At 30.0% G+C, this 23,404-nt stretch overlaps 2 protein-coding genes across 5 annotated transcripts; one reads left to right on the forward strand and one right to left on the reverse strand.

Moving 5' to 3' along the window:
* Positions 1-105: 105 nt before the first annotated feature.
* Positions 106-1,994, reverse strand: LOC129310707 (uncharacterized). Of its 2 annotated transcripts, none has more exons than XR_008593172.1 (2): positions 1,807-1,994; positions 106-447 (listed from the first exon to the last, which is right to left on the reverse strand). XR_008593172.1 is itself a non-coding variant. In XM_054952624.1 (2 exons), exons 1-2 carry the CDS (start codon positions 1,655-1,657, stop codon positions 189-191), a joined length of 330 nt encoding a protein of 109 aa, XP_054808599.1. In that variant the 5' UTR covers positions 1,658-1,994; the 3' UTR covers positions 106-188. The 2 variants fall into 2 exon arrangements, 1 of the variants encoding a protein (XP_054808599.1); XM_054952624.1 differs by having other exon boundaries at positions 1,587-1,994.
* A 1,599-nt stretch (positions 1,995-3,593) lies between these two features.
* Positions 3,594-7,649, forward strand: LOC129310523 (autophagy-related protein 8f-like). Of its 3 annotated transcripts, none has more exons than XM_054952382.1 (6): positions 3,594-3,709; positions 4,292-4,333; positions 4,424-4,479; positions 5,335-5,387; positions 6,068-6,186; positions 7,312-7,649. In XM_054952382.1, the coding sequence occupies exons 2-6, from the start codon at positions 4,297-4,299 to the stop codon at positions 7,419-7,421; spliced, it is 375 nt and encodes a 124-aa protein (XP_054808357.1). In that variant the 5' UTR covers positions 3,594-3,709; positions 4,292-4,296; the 3' UTR covers positions 7,422-7,649. The 3 variants fall into 3 exon arrangements, with proteins under 3 accessions (XP_054808357.1, XP_054808358.1, XP_054808359.1); XM_054952383.1 differs by having other exon boundaries at positions 3,611-3,709; positions 4,295-4,333; XM_054952384.1 differs by lacking the exon at positions 3,594-3,709 and adding an exon at positions 3,838-3,859.
* Positions 7,650-23,404: the final 15,755 nt, after the last annotated feature.

The following is a 23,404-nucleotide window of genomic DNA, read 5'->3' on the forward strand; positions in this document are numbered from 1 at the left end:
TGTTATATGTAAAGCTTAATTACACCAATTTAAATCATCAAGAAAAATAATTGAACACTTACAAATTTATTTATTTTCAAACAATAATATGTTTTTACATCCCTTAATAGCATAACTACATCACAACAAGATAATATATGATAATTACATTGCAACAAGATAATGCATAAGTGAGGTAGTGTTCATAGCTACTCTATTTTCTTTCTCTCCTTCCTCGCTGCTTCTTCCTTTGACTTTTGCTGATTTAGTTCGCAATCTTGCTTGTATAATTTATCAAAAGTTGGGCATTGCTTGTGTTCCTTCTTCCATATTTGATATTTGATGCTTATCTTTATCGTTAGATTTAGTTTTCCAACAATCATCCTGAACAAAAGAGTTCTCAACTTCTTTGGCTTCGCTACTTCCAAATTTCCAAGCACTCCAATTAGTTTTTGACTTTTTTGGTTCCTGCAAATGAAGACAAATTAATTGAAAATGCAAGAGCTTATGAAAGAATGTTGCCTATTTATAAAAGAGTTTGTATTTTAACTTAAAACGTCTCTAGAAAAAACATGTGATTCACTTACAAACAAAATGTTAAATCTTCTAAGTCTCTTAATCTGATTAGAGCTTGCCTTCTTTTGTCACAAGGCAAAGACCTATTATCGAATCCCTTAATGCATGACTAATTTGGATTAAGGGTACTTCTGTTGGGCCCAAACTGATTTAATCCCCCCATATGAACACAGTTACTTATCAGAACCAATAACTTCTTTAAATATTGACTGCTGCTTGGTTGCTTCAGAAACAGTATGCTACAGATTATCATCAACACTACCCTTTTTTTCTCTGTTGAATTAACAAAAGGAATTCTAGTAGCAACTATTGTTCCTCTATTTTTTCTTCAAGTTCTATTGCTGCTTCACTCACGTTCTGCCATTTCATCTCTCTGTTCATTACGGAACTCACTCGGCAACAACTCTTTGCTACAAAAGAAAGCAAATGTAACAAAAAGGTTCTTTACTTTAGGTTTATCACAGAACTAGAAATGTTTGATCAGTAAGGATCTTAATTCTTGGAAATAATATCGTGGAGTCTAGAGTCCAGGAATAGACTACCCCTAAAGCTTGGGGCATAGACAAACCTAGAGCTTACAGTCAGATTTTTTGATAGGTCCACTGAATTGAAGGGGATTTGATATATGTCAAGGAAGCCATTATCCCAAAAGTCTAAGGGGTCGATATACAATCAAGCACAGGTCCAACAAAATCTTGTGCTAAACAAAAGGAAGTCAAAAGGTCTATAAATGCTACTAATAGCTAAATTTAGTCCAAGTTATCTTTTAAAATTTATAAATTAGCCAGCAAGTAACACATATGAACATAGGTTAATTCTTAATCATTCACAGCACCCTTGAGTGCCTTCTACACCTTCTCCAACTTCCCTGCTATCTTTATCTCCTCCTTACATGCACTTAGAAATTCCTCCCTCACTGTCCCACTCAGAGATACCTCAAATTCTTGATTTAGAAAAGCAATTTTCATATTTGGTTTGGTTTTCATTTCATCATGCCTTTGTAACAAATAAATAGCAATGCAGACATATACATGTACGTTGGGTTGGGGCTGCTCTTCACCATCTTCTTCCTATACTTTCTAAACTTGTACCCATCGTCCATAATCTCTACCTTTCACTTTGTTTGGAATGCAACTCTATCTTTGATGTTCCTTTCCCTGCTACTACTAATGTCTCCTAAAACACATGACCAGACATCATAATAAGCACGCTAATAATTAAAACTAGAGTGAAGTTTTTTTTGGATCCAACCTCAATCTCCACCGAATTATGGGAGTAGAAAAAGCTCTAAGGTTCGAACCAAGATAGAAGCTTGTCATTCTTCACTCGCTTTCCCATCATCTTTAAAATCAAGACCTTTACACTCAGACTCACAACCACTTATCGCCGCCATTGGAATCACGAGTTGTTTCCTAGAACAATGTCAATGACGCTGCAGAGGGGAGTGGGAGAGGGGAGGGAGGGAGGGAGAGAGTATTGGATGAGGATAATTTTATCATTTTCACCTCTAAAGTAATGATATCGAAGGATGTCATTTGAGAAACTTTTCCAAGTCCTTTTAGGCGAATCAATATTTGGTAGAGTTTTTTCTAACAATTTTGTCATTATAATATTGCTCTCGTCCTATTTAGTTATATAGCAGGGAGAGTATTTGTTGTGATTCTATTTATTAGACACAACAATGATTATTTCGTTCAATGATTATTTCGTTCAAAAAAAAAAAAGACACAGCAATGATTATTGTGTCTACTTTTATATTTTTTCGTTTAATAAATTTTGAAAAAATTATTAGATGGTAAAGTATTTTATTTTTAAAATATGTATATTTAATAAAAGTAAAGTTCAAAATTTGTTAAAATTCTAGGTGCAGTTAATAAAGTTTAAACTTTTTCTTGATCCCAATAAAAATATTAAAAGTTATTTATAAATAAGATAAAAAAATAATATTAGATTAAAACACAAATTTTGACCATATCCAATTATGATGCAAATGTAACAGTCTCTTATCTTAACAGTTCCCTGGGGGATATACCATAATGACGTCCTCATTCATTGCATAGGAAAAATACCCTATCTAAATACTTCAAAGATAATTTGTTAAAAATATTAATATCTTGAAGACAATTTTTCAAAAACCATATGCATTAGCTGGTTTTCTCGTTTAGTATTTTTGTAGGAAAAAGGCACTGCACATTTATAAAAAATGGAAAAAAAATATTTGGCTGTTCAATTATGTTGCAAAATAATAAAAACGTAGCTTAACATAAATTAAAAATTTTAAATGTTCCGATAAAGACATTTAAACAATAATATAGTATTTATCAGCCAAATTAGTCAAGAGGCTTTTTATCATCATCTAGAATTTTTTATTTCATCATCTAGAATTTTTTATTTCTCTCCAATTGATTTGTTGGTATCAATATTGTTCACTTTTTTATTAAATAAGGGAGGTTATAAGATCAAACTTTAGGAATGTGTTGTGTCAAACCTTTAAAAATTCAATCATTGAAAAGGTATGTAATAGTATAATGCCATATATCCTCGTCTAAATAAATGAGCTTGAGAGAATCTCACTTTTCACTCTACCAAAACACTTGAGAGGTTATCCTCGATAAAAGGGAGGGCAAATACTTATAAACAGAGAACACTCCCCTTCATCATAAGTTTAAAATTAATATGTGATATTAATTATTTAAATATTCAATTATGAAGCAGTTAAAAAATTTTGAGTTAAAAAAAGGCTTTGTTACCCACATATTTATAATATTCTTAAGTTAATAATAATAAATGTGTATCTATTAATTTTATTAAAGAGGTTAATCTATAAACTAGCGTGACATTATAAAATTTAATGGGTTGAAAAAGATTGATTTTTTTTTTTAAATAAAACTAATAGGTATTGGATAATGGTTGCCTTATAAGTACAGAAGCTTTTCAAAAAAAAAAAAATATATATATATATAAAGTATTTTTACATTTTTTAATTTTTTAAAAATAATAAATTAATAATAATGAAAGCGTGAGCTTGAGCTAACACCTTTGAAGCCGTTGAAAAAGCAAGCCGTCATTTTTATTTTCCATCGTCAAGCAAAGAACGGGCATCTTGGAGTTATTGATCAAAATCGCTGCTCAACTATTTGGTCGTCTTCACGAGGTTGTGTTGTTGATCGTTATCGTATTATTGATTTCTTAATTTGTGAAAAGCTGAGTTTTTGCGGGTTTGTTCATTTCTTTTTCGACATAGCCCTCCCATCTTTCTCGGCTGTTCCAGAGTAAATTCTCTGCAAAATCTCAGTCACTTGAGGTTTCCCCATTGTCCTTAACGATTTTTTGCTCTTGAATTTTATCTTCGATTTGAGAAAAGATGAATCTGTTTATACTGGATAGCACTCCGGGCCCTCTTTGTTCCCTGACGAACACTAGGCTTTGATGTTTCTTTTTTACCTTTTTCTTGTTTGTGTTTAATTACGAGTAATTTTGTTCTGGATCATATTAGGAAATTTTTGTAATCAAGCGTTTTTTTTTTTTTTTATATTTACCCCTTGCTCCTGGACAACAGAATTTGTCTTTTTCTTAATCCATAAAAGATCGTGCTTTTTTATTTTTATTTTCCACCTTTTTTGGTTCTTTTGAGTGACAGAGGACTTTGTTAATTGCATGTCCTTTGTCGGACGATGAAGATGAAGATGAAGATTTTGTTTGTGCTTGGAATTGACTGAATTTTGTTGCCTTTTAGGAGGAATGGCTAAGAGTTACTTCAAACAAGAGCATGATCTGGGTATACACTGTGAAATCTACTCGTTCTTCCTTCGTTTTTCTGATTTCTAAGCTGAGAAATAAGAAAATAAATTGTTTGTTTTTCCTACAGAGAAGAGAAGAACTGAGGCTGCTAGGATTAGGGAAAAATACCCGGACAGGATCCCAGTGAGAACTTGTACTCATTTTTCATTTGCTGTTATATGCTGCTAGTGTCATTTGTCTTCTTTTTCGACTGAGTCAAAATTCTAATTGTGGTAGAAGCGTAGTTTTTCTTCTATCTTTTTTACCAACTGAGTCAATACGTATACGGCTTTTAATACAAAATTTGCACGACACAATTTATATCATGGTGGGAGTAATCTAGACAACAATACAATTATAGAAGCATATATTGGTTTAGCTAAAAATTGCGTTTAAAACTTGCATGTTGTCTCCAAATCTCCCTTTTTTTATTTTTTTTTATTTTCTTGTTCAAATTAGGATTCTTGATCCTTTATCTTCATTGAAGAGCTCGTATAGCAATCTTTGATGAAGAGAAACTTAGTTGACCGTGAACAATGCATATAAGACACTGTATTTGATCTTCATGATATATCATCCTCCATTGTTCACTCTATTCTCTCAGAAATTAACTTAACTGTATATTTTCTATTTTTAGCATCGTGATAAATATTAAACATCTCTTGATTCATGATTGCTATTATCAAAATTTTTCCCAAGCACCCTCCTTTTCTTATTTTTCTTATTTCCAGATGTATATACATTCCCATTTATGGATGCTATCTTTCTATCTAAACAGATTAATATTTCTGATCAAAATGGTCTGTAAAGTGTAACATATTTTTAACATAACTATACTTATAATGTACATTTGATTTCTTTATAGCTAATATTTATACCTATTTGTTGAATTATCTTTATGAGAAAAGCATCCTTTGTTGCTCTTGCTGTTCTTGAGATGTATACTACTGGCATTACATTTCTGTTTTTATGTTAATTTGTCTCTGGATATGCCTGAAGGTGATTGTAGAGAAGGCTGAGAGGAGTGATATCCCCGGTATTGACAAGAAGAAGTAAGATTATCTAACATGTAGATTATTCTTCGATTATTTTTTTTCTCATGCTTGTATTCTTATCGCACTTATATGTTCCAAATGGAAAAGAACATATTATGGTGAATTTGATGTTATCTCTGTTAAACCTCGATAGAATATATACTTCTTGCCTTGTAGCATCTTAAATGGCTGTGATAATAATATCTTTAGTTTGTAGCAACAGATAAATAAAGATGTGTTTGGAATATAGCATGATAGGCTGCTTACAATAATTGAAGGATTTTTTGACTTCAGTAAGTGGTTCTGATTTTTCTTAGGTGTGAACCATCGAGTGTTTAAGCGCTTAACCATCTGATCATGTTGAGATTGGCATGAACATCTCAAAGTTGTAATAAATAATATTTTATAACCATACATGTACCTTGAGATGCAGTCAGACTGAAGAGCTTGAACTCTTCACATCACTTCACTTCTTTTCTTGATGAATCCCGATTACTCTGATCCTCAATATAGATGATTTTCTTTTATGATTAATTTGGCTTGGGTTGATATTCAACCTCAACACATTGCTGCCTCCATGGAACTTCTGAATGAATATTTGATGACTTTTTATGCATCTGCATTTGATTCTTCCAATGCTTGATTATAGGATGCTTGCTGCATCTTTTATGTCATCAAACTGAATGAATAAATTGCAGATATCTTGTCCCTGCTGACCTGACCGTTGGACAGTTTGTGTATGTTATCCGCAAAAGGATTAAATTAAGTGCAGAGAAGGCTATCTTCATATTTGTGGACAATGTCCTTCCACCTACAGGTTAATCTTTGTTGAACCATATAGCTGTCTAATTTTTTTATGAGGTGGACCCTGTGCATTACACAAAGTTCATGGTTTGTGGATTACTTCCGGTATACTCCCCCTGGTCCAAATTGTTAGACTCTTTTTTCGCAGCTAAGAATTATCTTTTCAAAATTTACCCTTGTATTAATTATTGTGCGCATGGGAAATATAATCTAACCAAACACTTCTTCTTGTTAGAGTTCTACATTAATTACAAATTGAGAATTGTCACTTGCACCGAAATAGCTTAAGCTACTTTAAAAGGACCCACCAAACACATATAGTTGTGATTAAGGCCTTGTTTAAAATTGTTTTTGTTTTATTGTTTTGAGAACTGATATTTGGAGGGGAAAAAAAAATAATGAAAACAGGTATTTTTAGCATTATCCCTTATTCGCCAAAACTATAATTCCAAAACACCTAAAAGATATTTTTGCTTTTCTGTTTTTTAGAGCAATATTTGGTTTTTTTTTTTTCCAAAACACTTTCTGAGAACATGTTACCAAACATTTTTTTTTTATTTTATTCTGGAGAATAGAAAACTGTATCTAGAATAAGTTGCAAACAAGCCCTAATCCTCTAATTACTTAACATAGGATTGGATTATCATACATCTAATAACATTAATCACAAACTAAGGTTTGTGACTTACACCAAGATAGCTTACTTTGGAAGGACTTACATACACTTGTATAGTTATGATCAATTTTTGAGTTACTCAATGAGGAACTAATCATACGTCTAATAGCATTAATCACAAGCTAAGGCTTGTCACTTACACCAAAATAGCTTAAGCTACTTTAGAAGGACTTCCACACACTTATATAGCTGTGATTAATTCTCTAATTACTTGATATATATATATATATATAGGACCATCATACATCTAATACTTCTCACTCTTTGTAATAAAAGGGTTAAGGGTAAAAGGGAAAAGGCATGTCATTTTTTCATGAAAGTAAGGAAATAACTATTTTTATTGGTATGCAAAGTTTGGTTGAATGTGTTCTTACAATTTGGACTTGGGGGAGTATTTTTATATTTCATGTTGATTTATATTGTTGATAGAGAATCGAATTGTTTTGATGCTCAACTATGCAGGTGCAATTATGTCTGCAATATACGAGGAGAAGAAGGATGAGGATGGATTCCTTTATGTTACATACAGTGGCGAAAACACCTTTGGGAATGTGACCTCTCTCGTCCAGTAGCCTGCTATCTTAAACTGCATGATAATCCAATTGCTTTCATTGGCTCCTGATAATCATAGTCCCATCATCGTATTCATCTTATCAAGAACACTGCTTTGAATGTCATGTACAGTTATGCATATAAATACCAATGGCCTACTTGATGTTGAAAATGTTCCCTTTTCAGTCTTCGGAATTCTAATAAGCCTTGCTATTCATGAATCATAAATAATACAATTTATTTCTTAAGACTCTTTCACTATGCATCAGAAGGGACTCGTAGTAGTTAGTTCTTAGTCGCATATGTGAGATATTATAATATACTCCTAGTTCTATTTATATTTTACCAGGAAATCCTTAAAAGACCTGTTAAGTTTCTGAATTTGTTCCTACTAAATATACTCTCTTCAGTTTTTATTATATGGTCCTTTTTAGAAGAATTTTTTGGTCATTATTTTAAGGCATTTGATATGCATTAATTACATTTTTTTAAATATTGTCTCTATTTAAATTCATTAGCTATGAGGCATAATGTAATGCGAATTTGGAAAAAATAATATTTAAATAGGGCTAAAATGGGAAGTTTATTTTATTTTTAGATAGTTAATAATTTAATCATCTTTGTTTGGTTCTAGTGAGGTAATTATAAGTACTTTATAATAGATATCAAAGGAGGTGCATACTTTAATAACATTTTTTATCACTAATATTTAATAGGGAGTATAAGAAAACTAGTGATAAAAAAATCAGTTGACTAAATTTTTTTTTTTTTTATATCTTATAAAGAGGATAAGATTTGGAGTATAATCTGAAACGAAGATGTGTAAATTTTTTATTGATAATTATACAACTGTCAATGAAGACTGCAAAGCAGCAAGGCTTAGGATTAATGGATTATTATAATACCAGTATTGTAAAATTAGAGAATTTCTCTGCAGAACTATCTAACATTGATCCTAGGGAAGAGGCTAAATGTAAAATATGTCTTTAAAAAAGCTACTTTTATGTGAAGTTGACTCAATTTGATTTGAATTAATCAAAGTTTAATATAACTTCAAATAACAAGTTTTTTTGCTAAAGGAAATTGGCATGAAATAAGATATTCCTTTTCTGATACCAGATAGGGGAAGAATTTATTCTGATGGATATTCGCAAAACACTTCTCTCCATCAAGTAGACGACAAAAATAATCCGTAAATGGAAAACGATATTTATTTAATACTTAAAATTTCAAAGTATGTCCAAACCTTTCAAGGGCCTCAAGGATTAGACTCTGTAAAAAACTTATGAAGAGGGAGTTTATTTTGTATTTACATTCTCTCTTATCCTTTTTTGTTGGGACTGGGAGGAGAGGAAAGATTCTAATAAATTTGATTTTTTTAAAAAATGAATAAATGATATTATAAAATTTTAATAAAAAGAAAATGTAAATTAAAAAGATCAAGAAAAATTAATTAAAATCATTTGATTTTATTTTTTAATCAAAGTCATTAGAATTTTCATTTCCTTCCTCCCCCTTCCATTAATATTAACAGCATAATCAGGTCAATTCATTTAGGTAAACTAGTAAACTGTTAAATCATTGTCTAGATTAACGTAAAAGAAATGTTTGGTTTATGACTATTTTGATATTATTTTAATTATAATTACGTTCATTAATCTATAAACAAATATTTTAATCGATTCAATAATCATTCTGACTAAGAGTTGACCTACCAAGGGCCCCGCCCTCCAACCCAATATTATCTTAAACACACACTTGGATCAAATCAACAAACCACCTTTTGATACCCTCCTCCAGAAACAACCATGGCCCATTTAATCAAAATAACCTACCATATTATAATTTTTACACACACACACACATACACAACTCAAATCCTTTATACAAACTTCTCAACATTTACATGCAGATGAATAAAAATTATTAGATTATTTCATTTCTAAAAAGTATTTTAATATTTCAATTATATCCTAATTAATTAAAGAGAATCTCATCATGCTTTGTTCAAGTTACAAAAGTCTATTAAAATTATATAGGTAAAATATTGAAGCATCATTTGACATTTTGACTGGGCATCTTACAATTTAGACTAACTTTTAGTTTTGGAAAGGACCTTATAGTAGAAGGGACTAGAAAGAGCATAATTATATGATACAAGATCAATATGATAAAGTTAAAAATTTTAAATTAATAATATATTTTTGTTTTAAAATATTTGGCTGCCTTAACTATTAAGGTTGGTTTCGCCCTTGGGTATGATTTTCTTTTGTTTTTAAAACGTCAATCACATATTGATGGCATCACCGAGGGTTTCATTCATTTTTACTGGAATGATCTAAAGTTTAGAATTATTAAACTTACCAAAAGGGTTTTTAGGGACCCCAATTCTATTAGAGAGATTAATGACACATTCATACTTTGATCCCTAAAATTGACTATGTAAGGTCGCATTTACTTAATTACAATTAACTCTACAAATCCAAGGTAATCAAAAGTCTAACCCCAATAAAAATTACCAAGTTTGTAATTTATAAAAATGGAATTCTAAGTTTTTTATAATTTGAAATACTCAAAAATTCATTTAGCAAACTTCTAATGAGATTGAAATAATATTTTAGAAGTATAAAATACCTCATGAAAGTGAAAAGACTCAAAAATAGTTAAAAATAACAAGTTAAGAAAAACAGGGCAATGTACCATGGCTTGTGTACATGCGCCACAGTTGCCCTTTATTTATGCTATGTGTCGTGGCGTGTTGCACACGTCAGACAGTCATTTTTGCTGTTATTTGATAGCAATTTAAGACAACTTTTGACTTGCCCCATTTCTTCGTCTGACGTTCGAATGAGGTGATTTAGATTTTATAGAAAACTCTTTTCATAAACAAGTTAATGGCATGAGTTTTATTTTCAAATTATATCACACAAGGAAGATGGACACCAAAACACATTTTTCCAACTTAACACACTTTTCACAATTCATGAGTATCCAAAGCCCCACACTTGTATCAAAAGCTATTCCAATATCTAAAACACACTCAATGGATTTAAAACTACCTATATAACATATCACATACATATAATTCTAATCATTCTAAACTTTTACTCATCAACCCATTTAACACCATAACTAGAAGGAGGAGATTTTAATATTGCATAATTCAATCATTATTAATTTCAACAATATGATATTAACTACTATACTTGCACTTATATTTTAGCCCTATTAATTAACTCTTTAACAACATACATACAACATTCCAAGGTCTAAAATACATTCTCAAATTCATAAACAATAATATAATGCAAGTGTAAACAAAATGCACCATAATTGGCAATATTTAATCTATTACACAAAATAAAATGAGATTAAAAGGCTATACAGAAGGAATTCTAGATTCCTAGGCTTCGGGAGCATTTTCCCTTCCTACACCGGAGCTGAAGCTTGTAAAATATTGAAAGAGAGGGGTGAGTCTAACTACTCAGTAATCAAGGTACACCAATCCTACGCAGTTATATATCATTGAATTAAACACATAAGAGTGAGTTGCTATTCAAAAATATCCAATTACATGTGACACACATTATAATTTCACAGTTTAACTCGTTTTCATATTTCTTATTTCAAATCACAAAGTATATAGTCACAATACACACAAACATGTGGCAATTACTCAACCCATCAATTTAATGCATATTGCCACAATACAATCAACCATGTGACAATGGCACATTTACTATCATAACTTACCATAAACTTAACAACTATATGACACGTCGAATAAACACATATGTATGATCAATTCTTCCTTATACCCTCCTTATATCTTCTGACTGAAACTGCTATAATATCAATTAAGGCTCCATTTTTGCGATCAGACTATCTAAGCTTACTAATTTTGAGGTGTGACCCGACTAAAGATCACAGAACTCACTCTCAGACCATGGCTTTTTCCATTCTTAAATCTTTAAGGTGTCGTATACCTTAAGCTAGTCTCCTTAATAAATAGGCAGAGATATTTAAGCTCTAGTCTCTTGACAAACTATGGGACAATCACTCAACGAACAGTGAAACAAGGCTATGCTTTTGTGCACTAGAAGGTAGTCATGAAGTACCATATGAATCTTCTACTCCTCTTCCTAGGTGAACTCTCGTCAGATGATCATGCAATATTTTATGCTCACTTATTTCACAATTAAATTTACTTGACATCAACACATTGGGTTTAGTATATCATGCTACCCAAATGAGCATTAATATTGTTTTCACAAACATTTTTCACTTTACTCAGTCATCAATTTATTTACTAACATTTAATTATCACATCACATATCATCACACTTCTCATTCCAATATATATTCATAGTTTGAAAATCATTTTGAATCCAATTTCACATTTTAGGTCAAAACAAGACTTATATAATGTCATATGGTTTATGACATGTTTTCACATTCATAATGCAATCATAAATGAAAATAAACATATTTTTATATTAAAACTCAATTAACAAATAACTATACAAGATAGGTTCCACTAGTTATATCAAATCCTTGAGAGGATAAAGGTTTATCCCTCAATATATGCTTTCAAACTTACTTTCCAAGCCTAATATGGTGCGTGAGATGATTAATTTATAATTAATCAAACACACAATCAATCGCATTACAATACATATAATATAACCTCTATTTCTACCATCTCTAAAATATCTAAAGCCCTTGTTCCTCACATTTAAGTTTACCTATTAGGTTTAATGGCTTCTATCAATCTCAATTAACAATCATCAAACTTATATCGGTTCATTAATGTCACAATAGCCCTCATAACTCCAATTTATTACCCATTTTAGGTATTAAAGATCCCAATCACTATTGATGTGTGAACCCATAATTTCTAGGTTTAAATACTCAAATCAACTTCTATTAACTCCATTTGAGTCAATAGACTCAAAACTATAACCTATATAGACTGAAAATCAACTCTTAAACATAAACCCTAATCATAAATTCAAGAAAATGGGTTAGGAAGGAAGGAGAAAAAGTTAAAAGACTTACTCTTAAAGTTTGGTAACTTCAAAATGCCTCTAACCTTCTTGAAATTGAAGGCCTAGTAGAGCTCTAAGCCTTTTCCTTCTCCTTCCTCATTTTCCCTCTACTTTTCTCTGTTTTTCATATCAGTTTCACATCTTAATTCTACAAGAAGTGTATTGCGTTCTGGTGAACTTGTGTGCTACGGCATGCCATGCGCGCACTATTATGGCTCATGTGCTGCAGCATGTCGTGCACACATTATGGCATGTGGCACAAAGCCATTTCCTTTGCTTTTCTCACTTTTTGATATTTGAATGGCTCGACTTCACTCTGGACTCAATCCTATGAAACTTAATACCTTTGTCTCTCTTGATGTTTAGGATTGGATAATTTGAAATGCTAAAAATGAAGCAAATAGTTCAATAACAAGAAGAACTCCTTAGCAGAGACTTTTTGCTTAAACATGCTAGGACATGTGGAAAGCCAAATGTAGGAAGATCTACTCTGAAGCTGATATTTTGAAAAGTAATATTGCCTCCTTCTATACTCAACAAATAATTAGCAACTAAAAGCTTTAATCTAAGATCAACCAATTAAGCAAAAAAGACAATAAATATGAAGTTAAGTGGAGCCCTTTGAAACCTGGTTAGGTTAAACTTGACATTGATGACTTAGTTAATACTAATGATGCTGCTGCCTGTGGAGGCATCATTGGAGATGACAAGAGAAATTCAATTAAGAAATTTTTCAAGAATCTTGGGTATTGCCCCAACATAGTAGCCAAGCTCTTGCGAATTTTAGAAGGCTTTAATCTTTGCTAGAATAAGAAATTATCCAAAATTAATGTCTACTTAGATTTCATGGAGACTTTATCACTTATTGATAATAGCTACTACAATAGCTATTCCCATTTTGTGATTATAAAAAATATCATAGATCTTACTATGAGAGACTAGGTGGTCACTGTTGACCATGTTTATAAGGAAGCCAATAAATGTGCCGATCTACTAGCACAAAAGACATCATGTGAAGATTTTGATATTTTTATCTTTGACAACTTGTTCTTTGACTGTAAAAGCCTTATGGCTTTAGACATGATTAGATCTTGGCCTCTTTGCATGATTTTCTCTTGGACTTATATTAAAAAAATATCAATCATATATTTCGCAATAGACAGCTATATACAAAGCAAAACAATAAAGTCCACAATAAAAGCCTAACTCCTTCTATCATTCTCCACCTCTAACATCTAGGGAGAGGATGATCAAAGATCATTAGCCTAGATTTCAATATATTAATTGGAATTCCTTTCAGACTTTATTATAAGGCATTTTTTAGATCTTTTTTGGTATCGCACATGTATCTTCCTGTAAGATGCAATCATATTCGAGGTACTGTCAGACACTGAACGTGGGCACTTTTCCTAATGGGGTATTCAAACTTTAGTTCACCATATTGTGATGGACTATCTCCTTCTGCTAAACCCAACCTCTATTGGTTCTTGAAGAATTATGTGATCTTTAAGATAAAGCATTTGATGATATACTAATTGCATTTTTCAATATCATTCCTATTCAAATTTATCAGATATGAGAGAAAATATAATGTAAATTTAAAATTTTTTTATTTAAATAGGAATAAAATTATAAGTTTATTCTAAGAGAAGAAAGTAGAGTTTATGAAAAAAAATTATTTATCCAATTTTTTCTTTGAAAAGCAGTTTTCCAAATTTAGAGTACATTCGGGAGTTTAGAAAATGAAAAAGGAATGGTCATTAATAGAATGGAATGAAATGAAGCGGAGTGGAGTGAAATAGAACAAATTTTTTCTTTGTTTGAGAGTTTTATGATAGGAAGGAATAGTTTTACATGACCATTATTTGGGAGGAGTTATGATAAAATGAATGGAACAAAAAAGTTTTTTTGTTCCCATATCACCCATATGACTAAATTTTAAAAAATAATAATTATCATTAAATAATTATAATATTTATGCAACAAATAATAATAATAATAATAAATTAATAGTCATGCAAGATACTCAAGAATTAAGAATAAAAAGAGAAAGCAAGTAAGAGAGTTATTTAATGCACAAGAGGAAAGCATAACAGAGTTGTAGTGTTGAAAGGCGTGAGAGAGAGAGAGAGAGAGATGGCAAGAGCAAGAGAAATATGGTAGGAGGTTGGGCTATGTACTATGCCTGAATGCCCAATCAACCTAGCCTTACACAAAGCATTCGAGGCACATGGGACCCGTCATCGGTAGGGATCAAATCTTGCCTTGCTTGAATGTATGCAAGTTTTTTTTTTGTGAATAATATTTATTTTGTGTCATTATTTTTTATTGAAAGTCATCATGAATTATATTATTTTTATGATCTTTTAGACATTTTTTATCATTACACTTGTTTAAAGCTCTTTCAAAATTTAAAATTTATTTTTAACTTATTATTATGTAAAAATAATTGGCAATTGTTGTTCATTTAAACTTTTAAAAAATTACTTTTGATTTTGAAATTAGTTTTATGAAGAATGTATTTTAAATAATAATAATATTTTTTTCAAGGAAAACTTTATATATATATATATATATATTAAAAAATACTTGTGAAAATACTTTCGAGTCAATCTGGACAGTTTGGTGCCCAATTGCACATCGGGCTAGGGTGATGCTTGGCTTGATTTTACCCATGTACAACCCTAATAGGAGGCGAGAGAAATGATTGGAGAACAAAAATAATAGATGAGTTTTTTTTATTAGGATAGAAAGTTGGGGGTAATTTTATAAATGAATTAATTATATTGTGCCACTCTATCTGTAACCCCTACTTTGAGAGACAAAAAATATTAAAATATGGATGGCAAAGGAGGGCTTTAGAAGCCCTGCTTTGCCATTTCTTCCTTCCTTAAAAAAAAAAAAAGTTACAAATAATGGTTTAGATTTCTTAACCATCCCACTCCATTCGGTTGTTTCCTAAAACAAATCTCCCAAACCTAATGTTATTTGTAGCTTTGTGATTTGGCAGCCTTATAAATGCTTCAGTGGCGCTTGTCATTATTATTTCATTAATTAGATTAATCAACAACTTGATAATTTAAATGGAATAGTACTTACCAAGGTTCCAATGATTCGAATTACTATTACTATTATTATTATTATTATTATTATTACTACCAGCAACGATTCGATTTAGTTACCATCGTATACTATACCTTCAATTCAAGCATGAATTGTCTGACGAAAATAGATAAATAAATAAATCCGATATTCTTTCTTAAGATAGCAATACATCATCCAGTTCACAGAAATACTTTCATCAATTATCAATTATCTCCCAAAATCATCCACTTATTAGTGTTTTTGCCAACTTAATATACACACTCTCCTTCTGCTCCTCACAGAGAAATCATGATTTTTTTTCCTTTTTTTCAAGACACGTCGTTGATTTTTTATTCCAAGTTTTTTCTTTTACCTTTGATGAAAGAAAATATATTACTAGACTATACTCTATAGTAATCTCAATTCAATATTATAAAATATTTTTTTAAAAGTATCATATTAAAATATATGAGATATTTGACTCTTTCAAGATATAATTAATAAAAGTTTTCTAAAAATAACTTTTGGGATGTAATTGATGAGACTTTTTTCCTTAAGATACTACATCAAATAAAGGTAAAAATAAAAAGACTATATAATTTTAAAAATAATTAACTAGTTCCAATTGGCCTCATTACTTTGGAGCCAAAGGCAAAGGTTTCCAGCAGCAATTCATCCAGCAACATCCACTAAAGGGGTGGATTGAGGCCTTTAGTTCGTGTTCCCTAATAAAAAAATCACATAAGGAAATCAAGTCCAACTTCAACTGAGATATAATTCAATTAAAAATGTATAAAATTGAAGATAATGAATACTCCTTCCGTTTTTAAATGTAAAAGAAACTATCATGTGTCTCTTTATTTTTTTAATCAAAACTAAATATTTGAAGAAATATTTATTACATTTTCTCTAAATTGTCTTTCAAAAAGTCAATATTAATTTTTACTAGATAAATTTATTTCATTAGATAATTTTGTTCAATTTTTGTAATTTTAGACATAATAATATAATATATTATTATTATTATACTTAACTTATTTCTTAAGCTGTGTGCATTAATTGTTTTCTCTTATATTTAAAAATAAGAGAGTATACATTTAATAAAATCAAAGTTAAAAACTTATTAAAATTTTAAATAGAATTAACAAATTGAAAAACTTTTATTGATATTAATAAAACATATTAAAAATATCTCATAAATAAAATCAATATCGCATTATTTTGGCCTTAAATTTTTTAGGGTTAATGAGTAAATAAAATCCTAAACTCTTACTCAAAAATTATTTTAGATGTTAAACTCTTAAAATTTGTAAAATAACCATAAAATTTTAAATTCATAACACAATAAATCCTAACCCTTAACTTTTTTAAAACCGTTACTGTCCATGTGAGTACTGTAACAGTCAGAGTTAAATTTATAGAAAAATAAACCTTAAACAATACCTGAATAAACAATAACGATGTTAAAAAGTTAATGATCAGGATTTATTTTACTATGAATTTAAAATTTTATGACTTATTTTATATATTTTAAGAGTTCACGATTACGGATGATTTTCAAGCAATAATTTAAGATCCTATTTATTTATTAATCCAATTTTTTTAATATGCATGATTAGATGATTAGATAGAGAGATTTTTAAAGTTTGCTTGATAGACCTGCCTACCCACGGACCTGTTAATGGATTTGGGGCCTCTCCACTTTTTTCCCCTCCATTTTCCTCCATTTCCCCATCTCCACCAATTATTAATTTTATCATTTAAAAAATTATTTAATAAAATAATATAAATAGTGGGGATTGGAGAAATGGAGGGAAATGGAGAGACCCCTCTCTCCTTGTTAATAGGTTCACATGGAATGGATATTGGATAGTGGCCCCTTCATTTATTAGCCAACCCATCTTACGAACTCTTAAAAATGTAAATCATCAATTAATAAAGATTTAATTAATAATTTATAAACATTTTTGAGTCTAGCTTTATATTTTGATTCTAGTAAGCTTTTAGGATCTAATTTATCTAAATTTTTAGTACAAAAAAATTTTAAAAATATAAAATTAAAAATTGAACGGAATATGAGTGATAATACTCATCTATGGTGGGTAAAAATTTACAACTTGGTAATAAATTGGTGTGTTATTTAGATGAACTTTTAAAAAACTACCAATCCTTTTCAACAAAAGGACGCAAATTTTGAGTCATCGTGCGAATAAGTTTGAACCATAAAACAAAAACAAATTAATACTGCAAAATAGTAACGACCACAAGGCTTTACACTTTATAAAGGAAAAGGACAAGAAATGAAGGGACCACTTGTGCATGATCAATTCTAGCTGGCTGTGTAACTGCCTTTTTTGTAATCACATTTGGAGTTCCTTAGTTTAGTCTTTTATAAAGTTCTTTTTTAATTTTTTAAAATGCAATATAACATAATGCTCTTTCGAAATTGAAGTAGTCATGCAGTTCAATTAAACAGACCACACTCGATTAAAATCATATATGTGTGTGTGATTTTGAAGAAAAATTACACTTGTTTAGAATTATTGACAAACCGTACTTTTCATAAATTTGCAAATCAAATGGCGTATTTTAGATTGCATAAAATTAAATAATATATTTAAAATATAGAGAGATTCATATTATTTATAAATTATTTATATTATGATTTTAAATATTTTATTGTGTACATGTGTCCTCTTATTAAAAGCAATTCTATTCAAGATGAAAAATTCTTACATAGATTTAGTGTATCATGTTATCTATACTCTATTCAATAAAAACATGCCATGTGAAATTATTATAAATATAAATTGATTCTAATATTGATTAAGGGTGTTGACGGGACTGTGACACCCCCGTCCCGTGTCCCGTCCCGAAAAAAAAATCGGGACTGAATTTTGGTCCTGTGTCCTGTCCCGTTCGAAAAATCGTCCCATCCCGTTAACAGTCGGGACGAGACCGGGACAAGATCGGGACGTCCTGCCGTCCCGATAAATGAAATAATATCGAAAAAAGATCTGGATAATAATGTTCACTAAAATTTTAAATTATATAATTTATTAAGCTTAAAATCAAAATAACACAAGTACATAAATAACAATAATTTAAAATTAATTATTGAATTATATTAATCACAACTACATATTATAATAAAAAATATAAGTGATCTTTATGCTATAAGATTAGCAACAACAAGCAAGTCAAACACAATATCAAATAATTGTTCTTCTACTTTAGTGAAGATGTACTAAGCTAATTACTCTTCTAAAAATAAGCAAGAAATATGTTATAAATAAAAGTTATTAAATAGATAGATATAAGAATAAATTATATTAATATAATTAATATATTATAAAAAAGATATCGCCATGTTTACTCCATACCATTAAAATTATCAATATAAAAGCACTTTAATTTTAAAAAAGAATTGTAAGTATTAAAATTATAATTGATATAATTAATATAAGTATAAATTATATTAATATAATTAATATATTTAAAATAAAAAATAATATATATAATATTCGGGACGAGACAGGACGTCCCGATAGTAATCTCGTGTCCCATCCCGTCCCGACCCCTTTCCTGTCCCGTCCCGATATGATCGGGACAATATCAGGCTAATCGGTACAGGTTCAGATTGAACACTCCTAATATTGATGATAATAGACATAGAAAAGAAAAGGAATTAAGGAGGAACTCCATTCAAAAAGTAAAGTCATTAAAAATAGTGACACGTTAGATTTTATTTGATTGAATTAGTATAATCTGGGATGTTTTCATTGGACAGAACATAAATTACATGATATGTAGTTGGTTCATCCAAGAATTTTTCATTTGAAATATAATTAAGTATTAAATATGGACATTTGCGGAGATTCAACTCTAGGTTCATCATGTTAGAAAGGACTAGCCTAAATCCAACCCCCATTATATTATTTTAAAGATATTTATATTAGGATTCACTTTATATTTTATAAGGTTATAGTGAAAGTTTGTCCAAGAAGATTTTTACCAAATTCAACTAGTATCTTTAACTTTCAATTGACACAATGTTACTTTAATAGTTTAAGAAATGATACAATGTTGCCATATAGTAAGATTTGACTAACATTGATCATTAATTAAATAATTTTAAGAATTAAAGAGTAGTTTTGTTGGAAGTTTGTTTGAAGGACAATTGGTATCCTAAATTTCTAATTGGAGCAATTTTATCCTTACAAAGGATAAGTTGTAAGGGATGCCTTGAAAAAATTGCCATGGAGCTACAAGTAGAATCATTAACTAATAACTTAAATATGCAAATGGATATTATAAGTGGTAAAGTGACCTTGTTACCATGATCTACAAATATTCAATCTAAGTTACTTCAGTTCATCCTTCTTATCTTGGGCTAGTTTAAGTTGTCCATGGGCAGGTTCAAACAAGTTTGTATTTCGTCATGATTAAGCCCATGCAAGCCCAAATCTACCCACAAACACATGTGTAGACTTGTTTATGGGTAAAGTAAGAGCAAGTTCGAACTTTGTTCAAGGGCAAGTCCATGGAATGCTTGAATAGGAGTTAGTATTGTGCTTACTCAATCTTGATCAAGGCTTGTAATCAAAATTCAAAAATACAAATCATGTTTTAATATTGATGATGGGTGAGGTGGTTGAATCCTTCTTCTAATTTAAAACATTGATAACCTAAAAATATTGCACTAATTGAAATCAAGGATACCTATTATTCTTTTGAAAAACTTCCAAAAAAAAATTACCTTTTAATTTAGGTCAAAATTGTTTAACAAACTATCAACATTGATCAAACATTAAAACATTGCACCGTTTCCAAATAGCATTGTGTCAATTAAAATTTAAGAATACTAGTTCAACTTTGCATAAAATTTTTGGGACAAATTTACCTTTCAACTCAATTTACATAAGGCGTAGGTCCTACATTTAGGTTTAAAAAGCTAACTTGAAGAAAAAATGCATGAAATAAAACGAATTTGGTTGTAGAATACCAACAACTAAAAAAAAAATCACTGCTTTTGATAAAACAAAATAATGCTCCTATAATTAGATGGACTTTGTATATTTTGATAATCCTTATCTCATTATTTATTATCGACAAACTTTCTAATTTTTTTTCTAAAAAAATGATAGTAAAATCCTTTTAAAATATCTAAATGACATATTAGTCCCACAAAATGACATAATTTTCTTATAGTCTCAAGGGTCTTTTTTGTTACTAAGAAATTAAAAGAAATGACCAAATTACCCTTGATTAAAATAAAAATCACAAGCCTCAACACAAAGTAATTGGCATACATTTCTGCTTCTACTTCTTCATGTTCTTCTTCTTCTCTTCTTTATGGTCTTCCTCCTCCTCTTCTCTGTCTTAATTTTTTTGAGCTGTTGTACATGGGTAACAACAGAGATATATATATATATATATATTAAATGACCATTCTTCCTTTGTTGGCTCACATTGGGGTATAGGAAATTTCTTTTGCTGTATGTGGGCAAATTTCTTCTCCTACTTGAAAATTTCTTCTCCCATCTATGATAATTGAAGTTGATGTGGGTTAATGTGCTTAAACGATTAAGGTCTTCATTTTCTCTTCATGCGTAAGCCAGAATAATGTGGGTATGGATGCTGACTCTACATGGATAAATGATAAATGATATATAATTTTCAGTTCCGTTGTAAATACATAAACCAAAGTTGTGAATAACTAATACAAATTAATGAATATAAAAAGAATAATTGTTGTTGGATAAAACATAACATATATGTGATCATGATGTTTGGAAAATATATATGTTAATGAATAGCTGTTTCATTGTTTCAAGATGGCATGAGAAACGGCCTCTTCTTTTGCTTAAAGAACTATTTTCTTATTTTTCACATAAGGGACAATTTGTAAAAAAATATTAAAGGTAAAATACAATATAATGGGCAGAGTGTGAGGGTAAAAATAATAAGAAAGGCACTTCAAGAATTCAAAATAATAATATCATCTTGTTTTAGCATTGACACTAATTTAAGTGACATGAAATACACTGTGCTTTAATGAAATGACCCTTATAGACCTTGTTGATGATGGTGAAATTTCTACTCTATTTAAGTATAATGTTGGAAGCATTCATGTATATATAGGTTATAAAGAAAATGATAGTGGAGAAGCAATAATTGAGTAAGCACCAATATAAGTTATTATGTTAATTCCTCTAAACAAAGTTGTCATTTGCTATAGGATAGTTGTTATTTTAATAACCAAAATTGTGATTGTCAATGTAAATGTAAATGTAAATGACACATGAAGTTGGATGGATTATGAATGCAGCATGGAGTAATTCTTATCACTTTCAGATCCAAACTCTCTTTCTCATGCTATTAAAGATCATGATTTTGAACATATAGCCTTTAAAAGCGATAGAGAATGTCCAGCCCACCAAACTTTTAGAGAATTTCTAACATTACCATATGAAGTACAAAGTGCACCTACACTGATGTCAAAGCTTGATTCTTCTAAGTGGAGGGATTTGTTGTCAGACATAGGGCAGACCTTTCCCCATGCTGAAGTCTTTAGAAAAACATTGTACAAATATAGCATTTCTCATAAGTTTCCACACAAACAAAGAACAATAGTACAAAGAAGATGACAGAAATATGTGATATTGAAGGTTGCCCTTAGAAGATCACAGCATATGCAGTGGGAAAGGAAACTTCATTTCTACGTGTGAAGACATTTAAAAATGAACATATACATTATGTACAAGACAATTTGATGGTTACCCGTAGCAGAAGTTCAAGTCTAATATCGCCTATTGTAATTAAAGATGTGAGGTCTCATGTAAACAAGCGTCTTAATGACAATAGGAGTGAGCTGCAAATAGAATATGGTGTCAATCTAATATATTGACAGCAAATAGAGCCAAAGTGAAGGCCTTGGAAGAGATCTATGGTAGACAACCAATCTTATATATTAATTCCATAGATTTATGACCAGTTAGTGGAAACAAACCCAAAAATAGCTTACAATAATAGGTTTGAGTAGGTCTTTATAGCATATGGCTGTTGTATAGAGGGGGTTTATGCATGGTGCAAGATGCATAATATACATAAATGATAGTCATCTAAGTGTTCCTTATAAGGGGAACTTTTCTCATTTTGGACCTTACAAAGCTCAAATTCAGATAAAATGATGACATTAGATGCCAAATAAGAGCAGGAGGAGGGAGGAAAGGCAAACAAGTTTATGTAACAATGGAGAAAAAAGAAAACTATTTCAAGAACAAAATAAGTACTTTATTGCAAGATTCTTTTAGATCAACTGTCAACATCTTCGATGAGCTAAACATCATATGCAAAATATGATCTCTTGATAGTGATGATAAAGCTAAAAGTAAATTTTATAATGTACAACTTTTTTAAAAGAAAAAAGAAGAAAATAACTTCATGACCCGAAAGAAAGAGATAATTGAATATGATGAAAAGATAATTTACTTTAAAAGAACTTATATAGGATTCGCTAAGAGCTAGCAAATACTAGTATGAATAAGCTTGTGATTTTTAAAATTATCATGCTTTCGCGTGAATCATGGAAGTCATCTATGGGTAGGCCTTACTTTAAGAGTGTTTCTACCATATAAAAACCAATTACACAAGCTAAAGTAAGCATTTTGTGTAATGTAATACCTCCAATACTTAAACACATAATTAGCATAGAATTAACCTCAAGGTAAAGCTTCCATGATAATTCCAACTAATTTAATCAATAATCAAAGATATCATAGAAAGAAAAGGATTAACCTTAGTTATATAAAAACTCAAAAGGCTAAGTAAGGAAAACTCTATAGAGATCGGATCCCATGAATCATTTA

This window comes from Prosopis cineraria, unplaced genomic scaffold, assembly GCF_029017545.1.
Source record: "Prosopis cineraria cultivar Desert tree isolate PC_DT_omini unplaced genomic scaffold, ASM2901754v1 PC5, whole genome shotgun sequence".
Classification (NCBI taxonomy): domain Eukaryota; kingdom Viridiplantae; phylum Streptophyta; class Magnoliopsida; order Fabales; family Fabaceae; genus Prosopis; species Prosopis cineraria.

Bases quoted from the DNA above. Each gene is read 5' to 3' on its own strand.
- LOC129310707 (XM_054952624.1), bottom strand. From the start codon at position 1,657: ATGGACGATGGGTACAAGTTTAGAAAGTATAGGAAGAAGATGGTGAAG. The intron at 448-1,586 runs GTATATGTCTGC...CTTCATTTGCAG, and splicing joins AGCCCCAACCCAACGTACAT to GAACCAAAAAAGTCAAAAAC.
- LOC129310523 (XM_054952382.1), top strand. From the start codon at position 4,297: ATGGCTAAGAGTTACTTCAAACAAGAGCATGATCTGG. The intron at 4,334-4,423 runs GTATACACTGTG...TTTTTCCTACAG, and splicing joins CAAACAAGAGCATGATCTGG to AGAAGAGAAGAACTGAGGCT. The intron at 4,480-5,334 runs GTGAGAACTTGT...ATATGCCTGAAG, and splicing joins AATACCCGGACAGGATCCCA to GTGATTGTAGAGAAGGCTGA.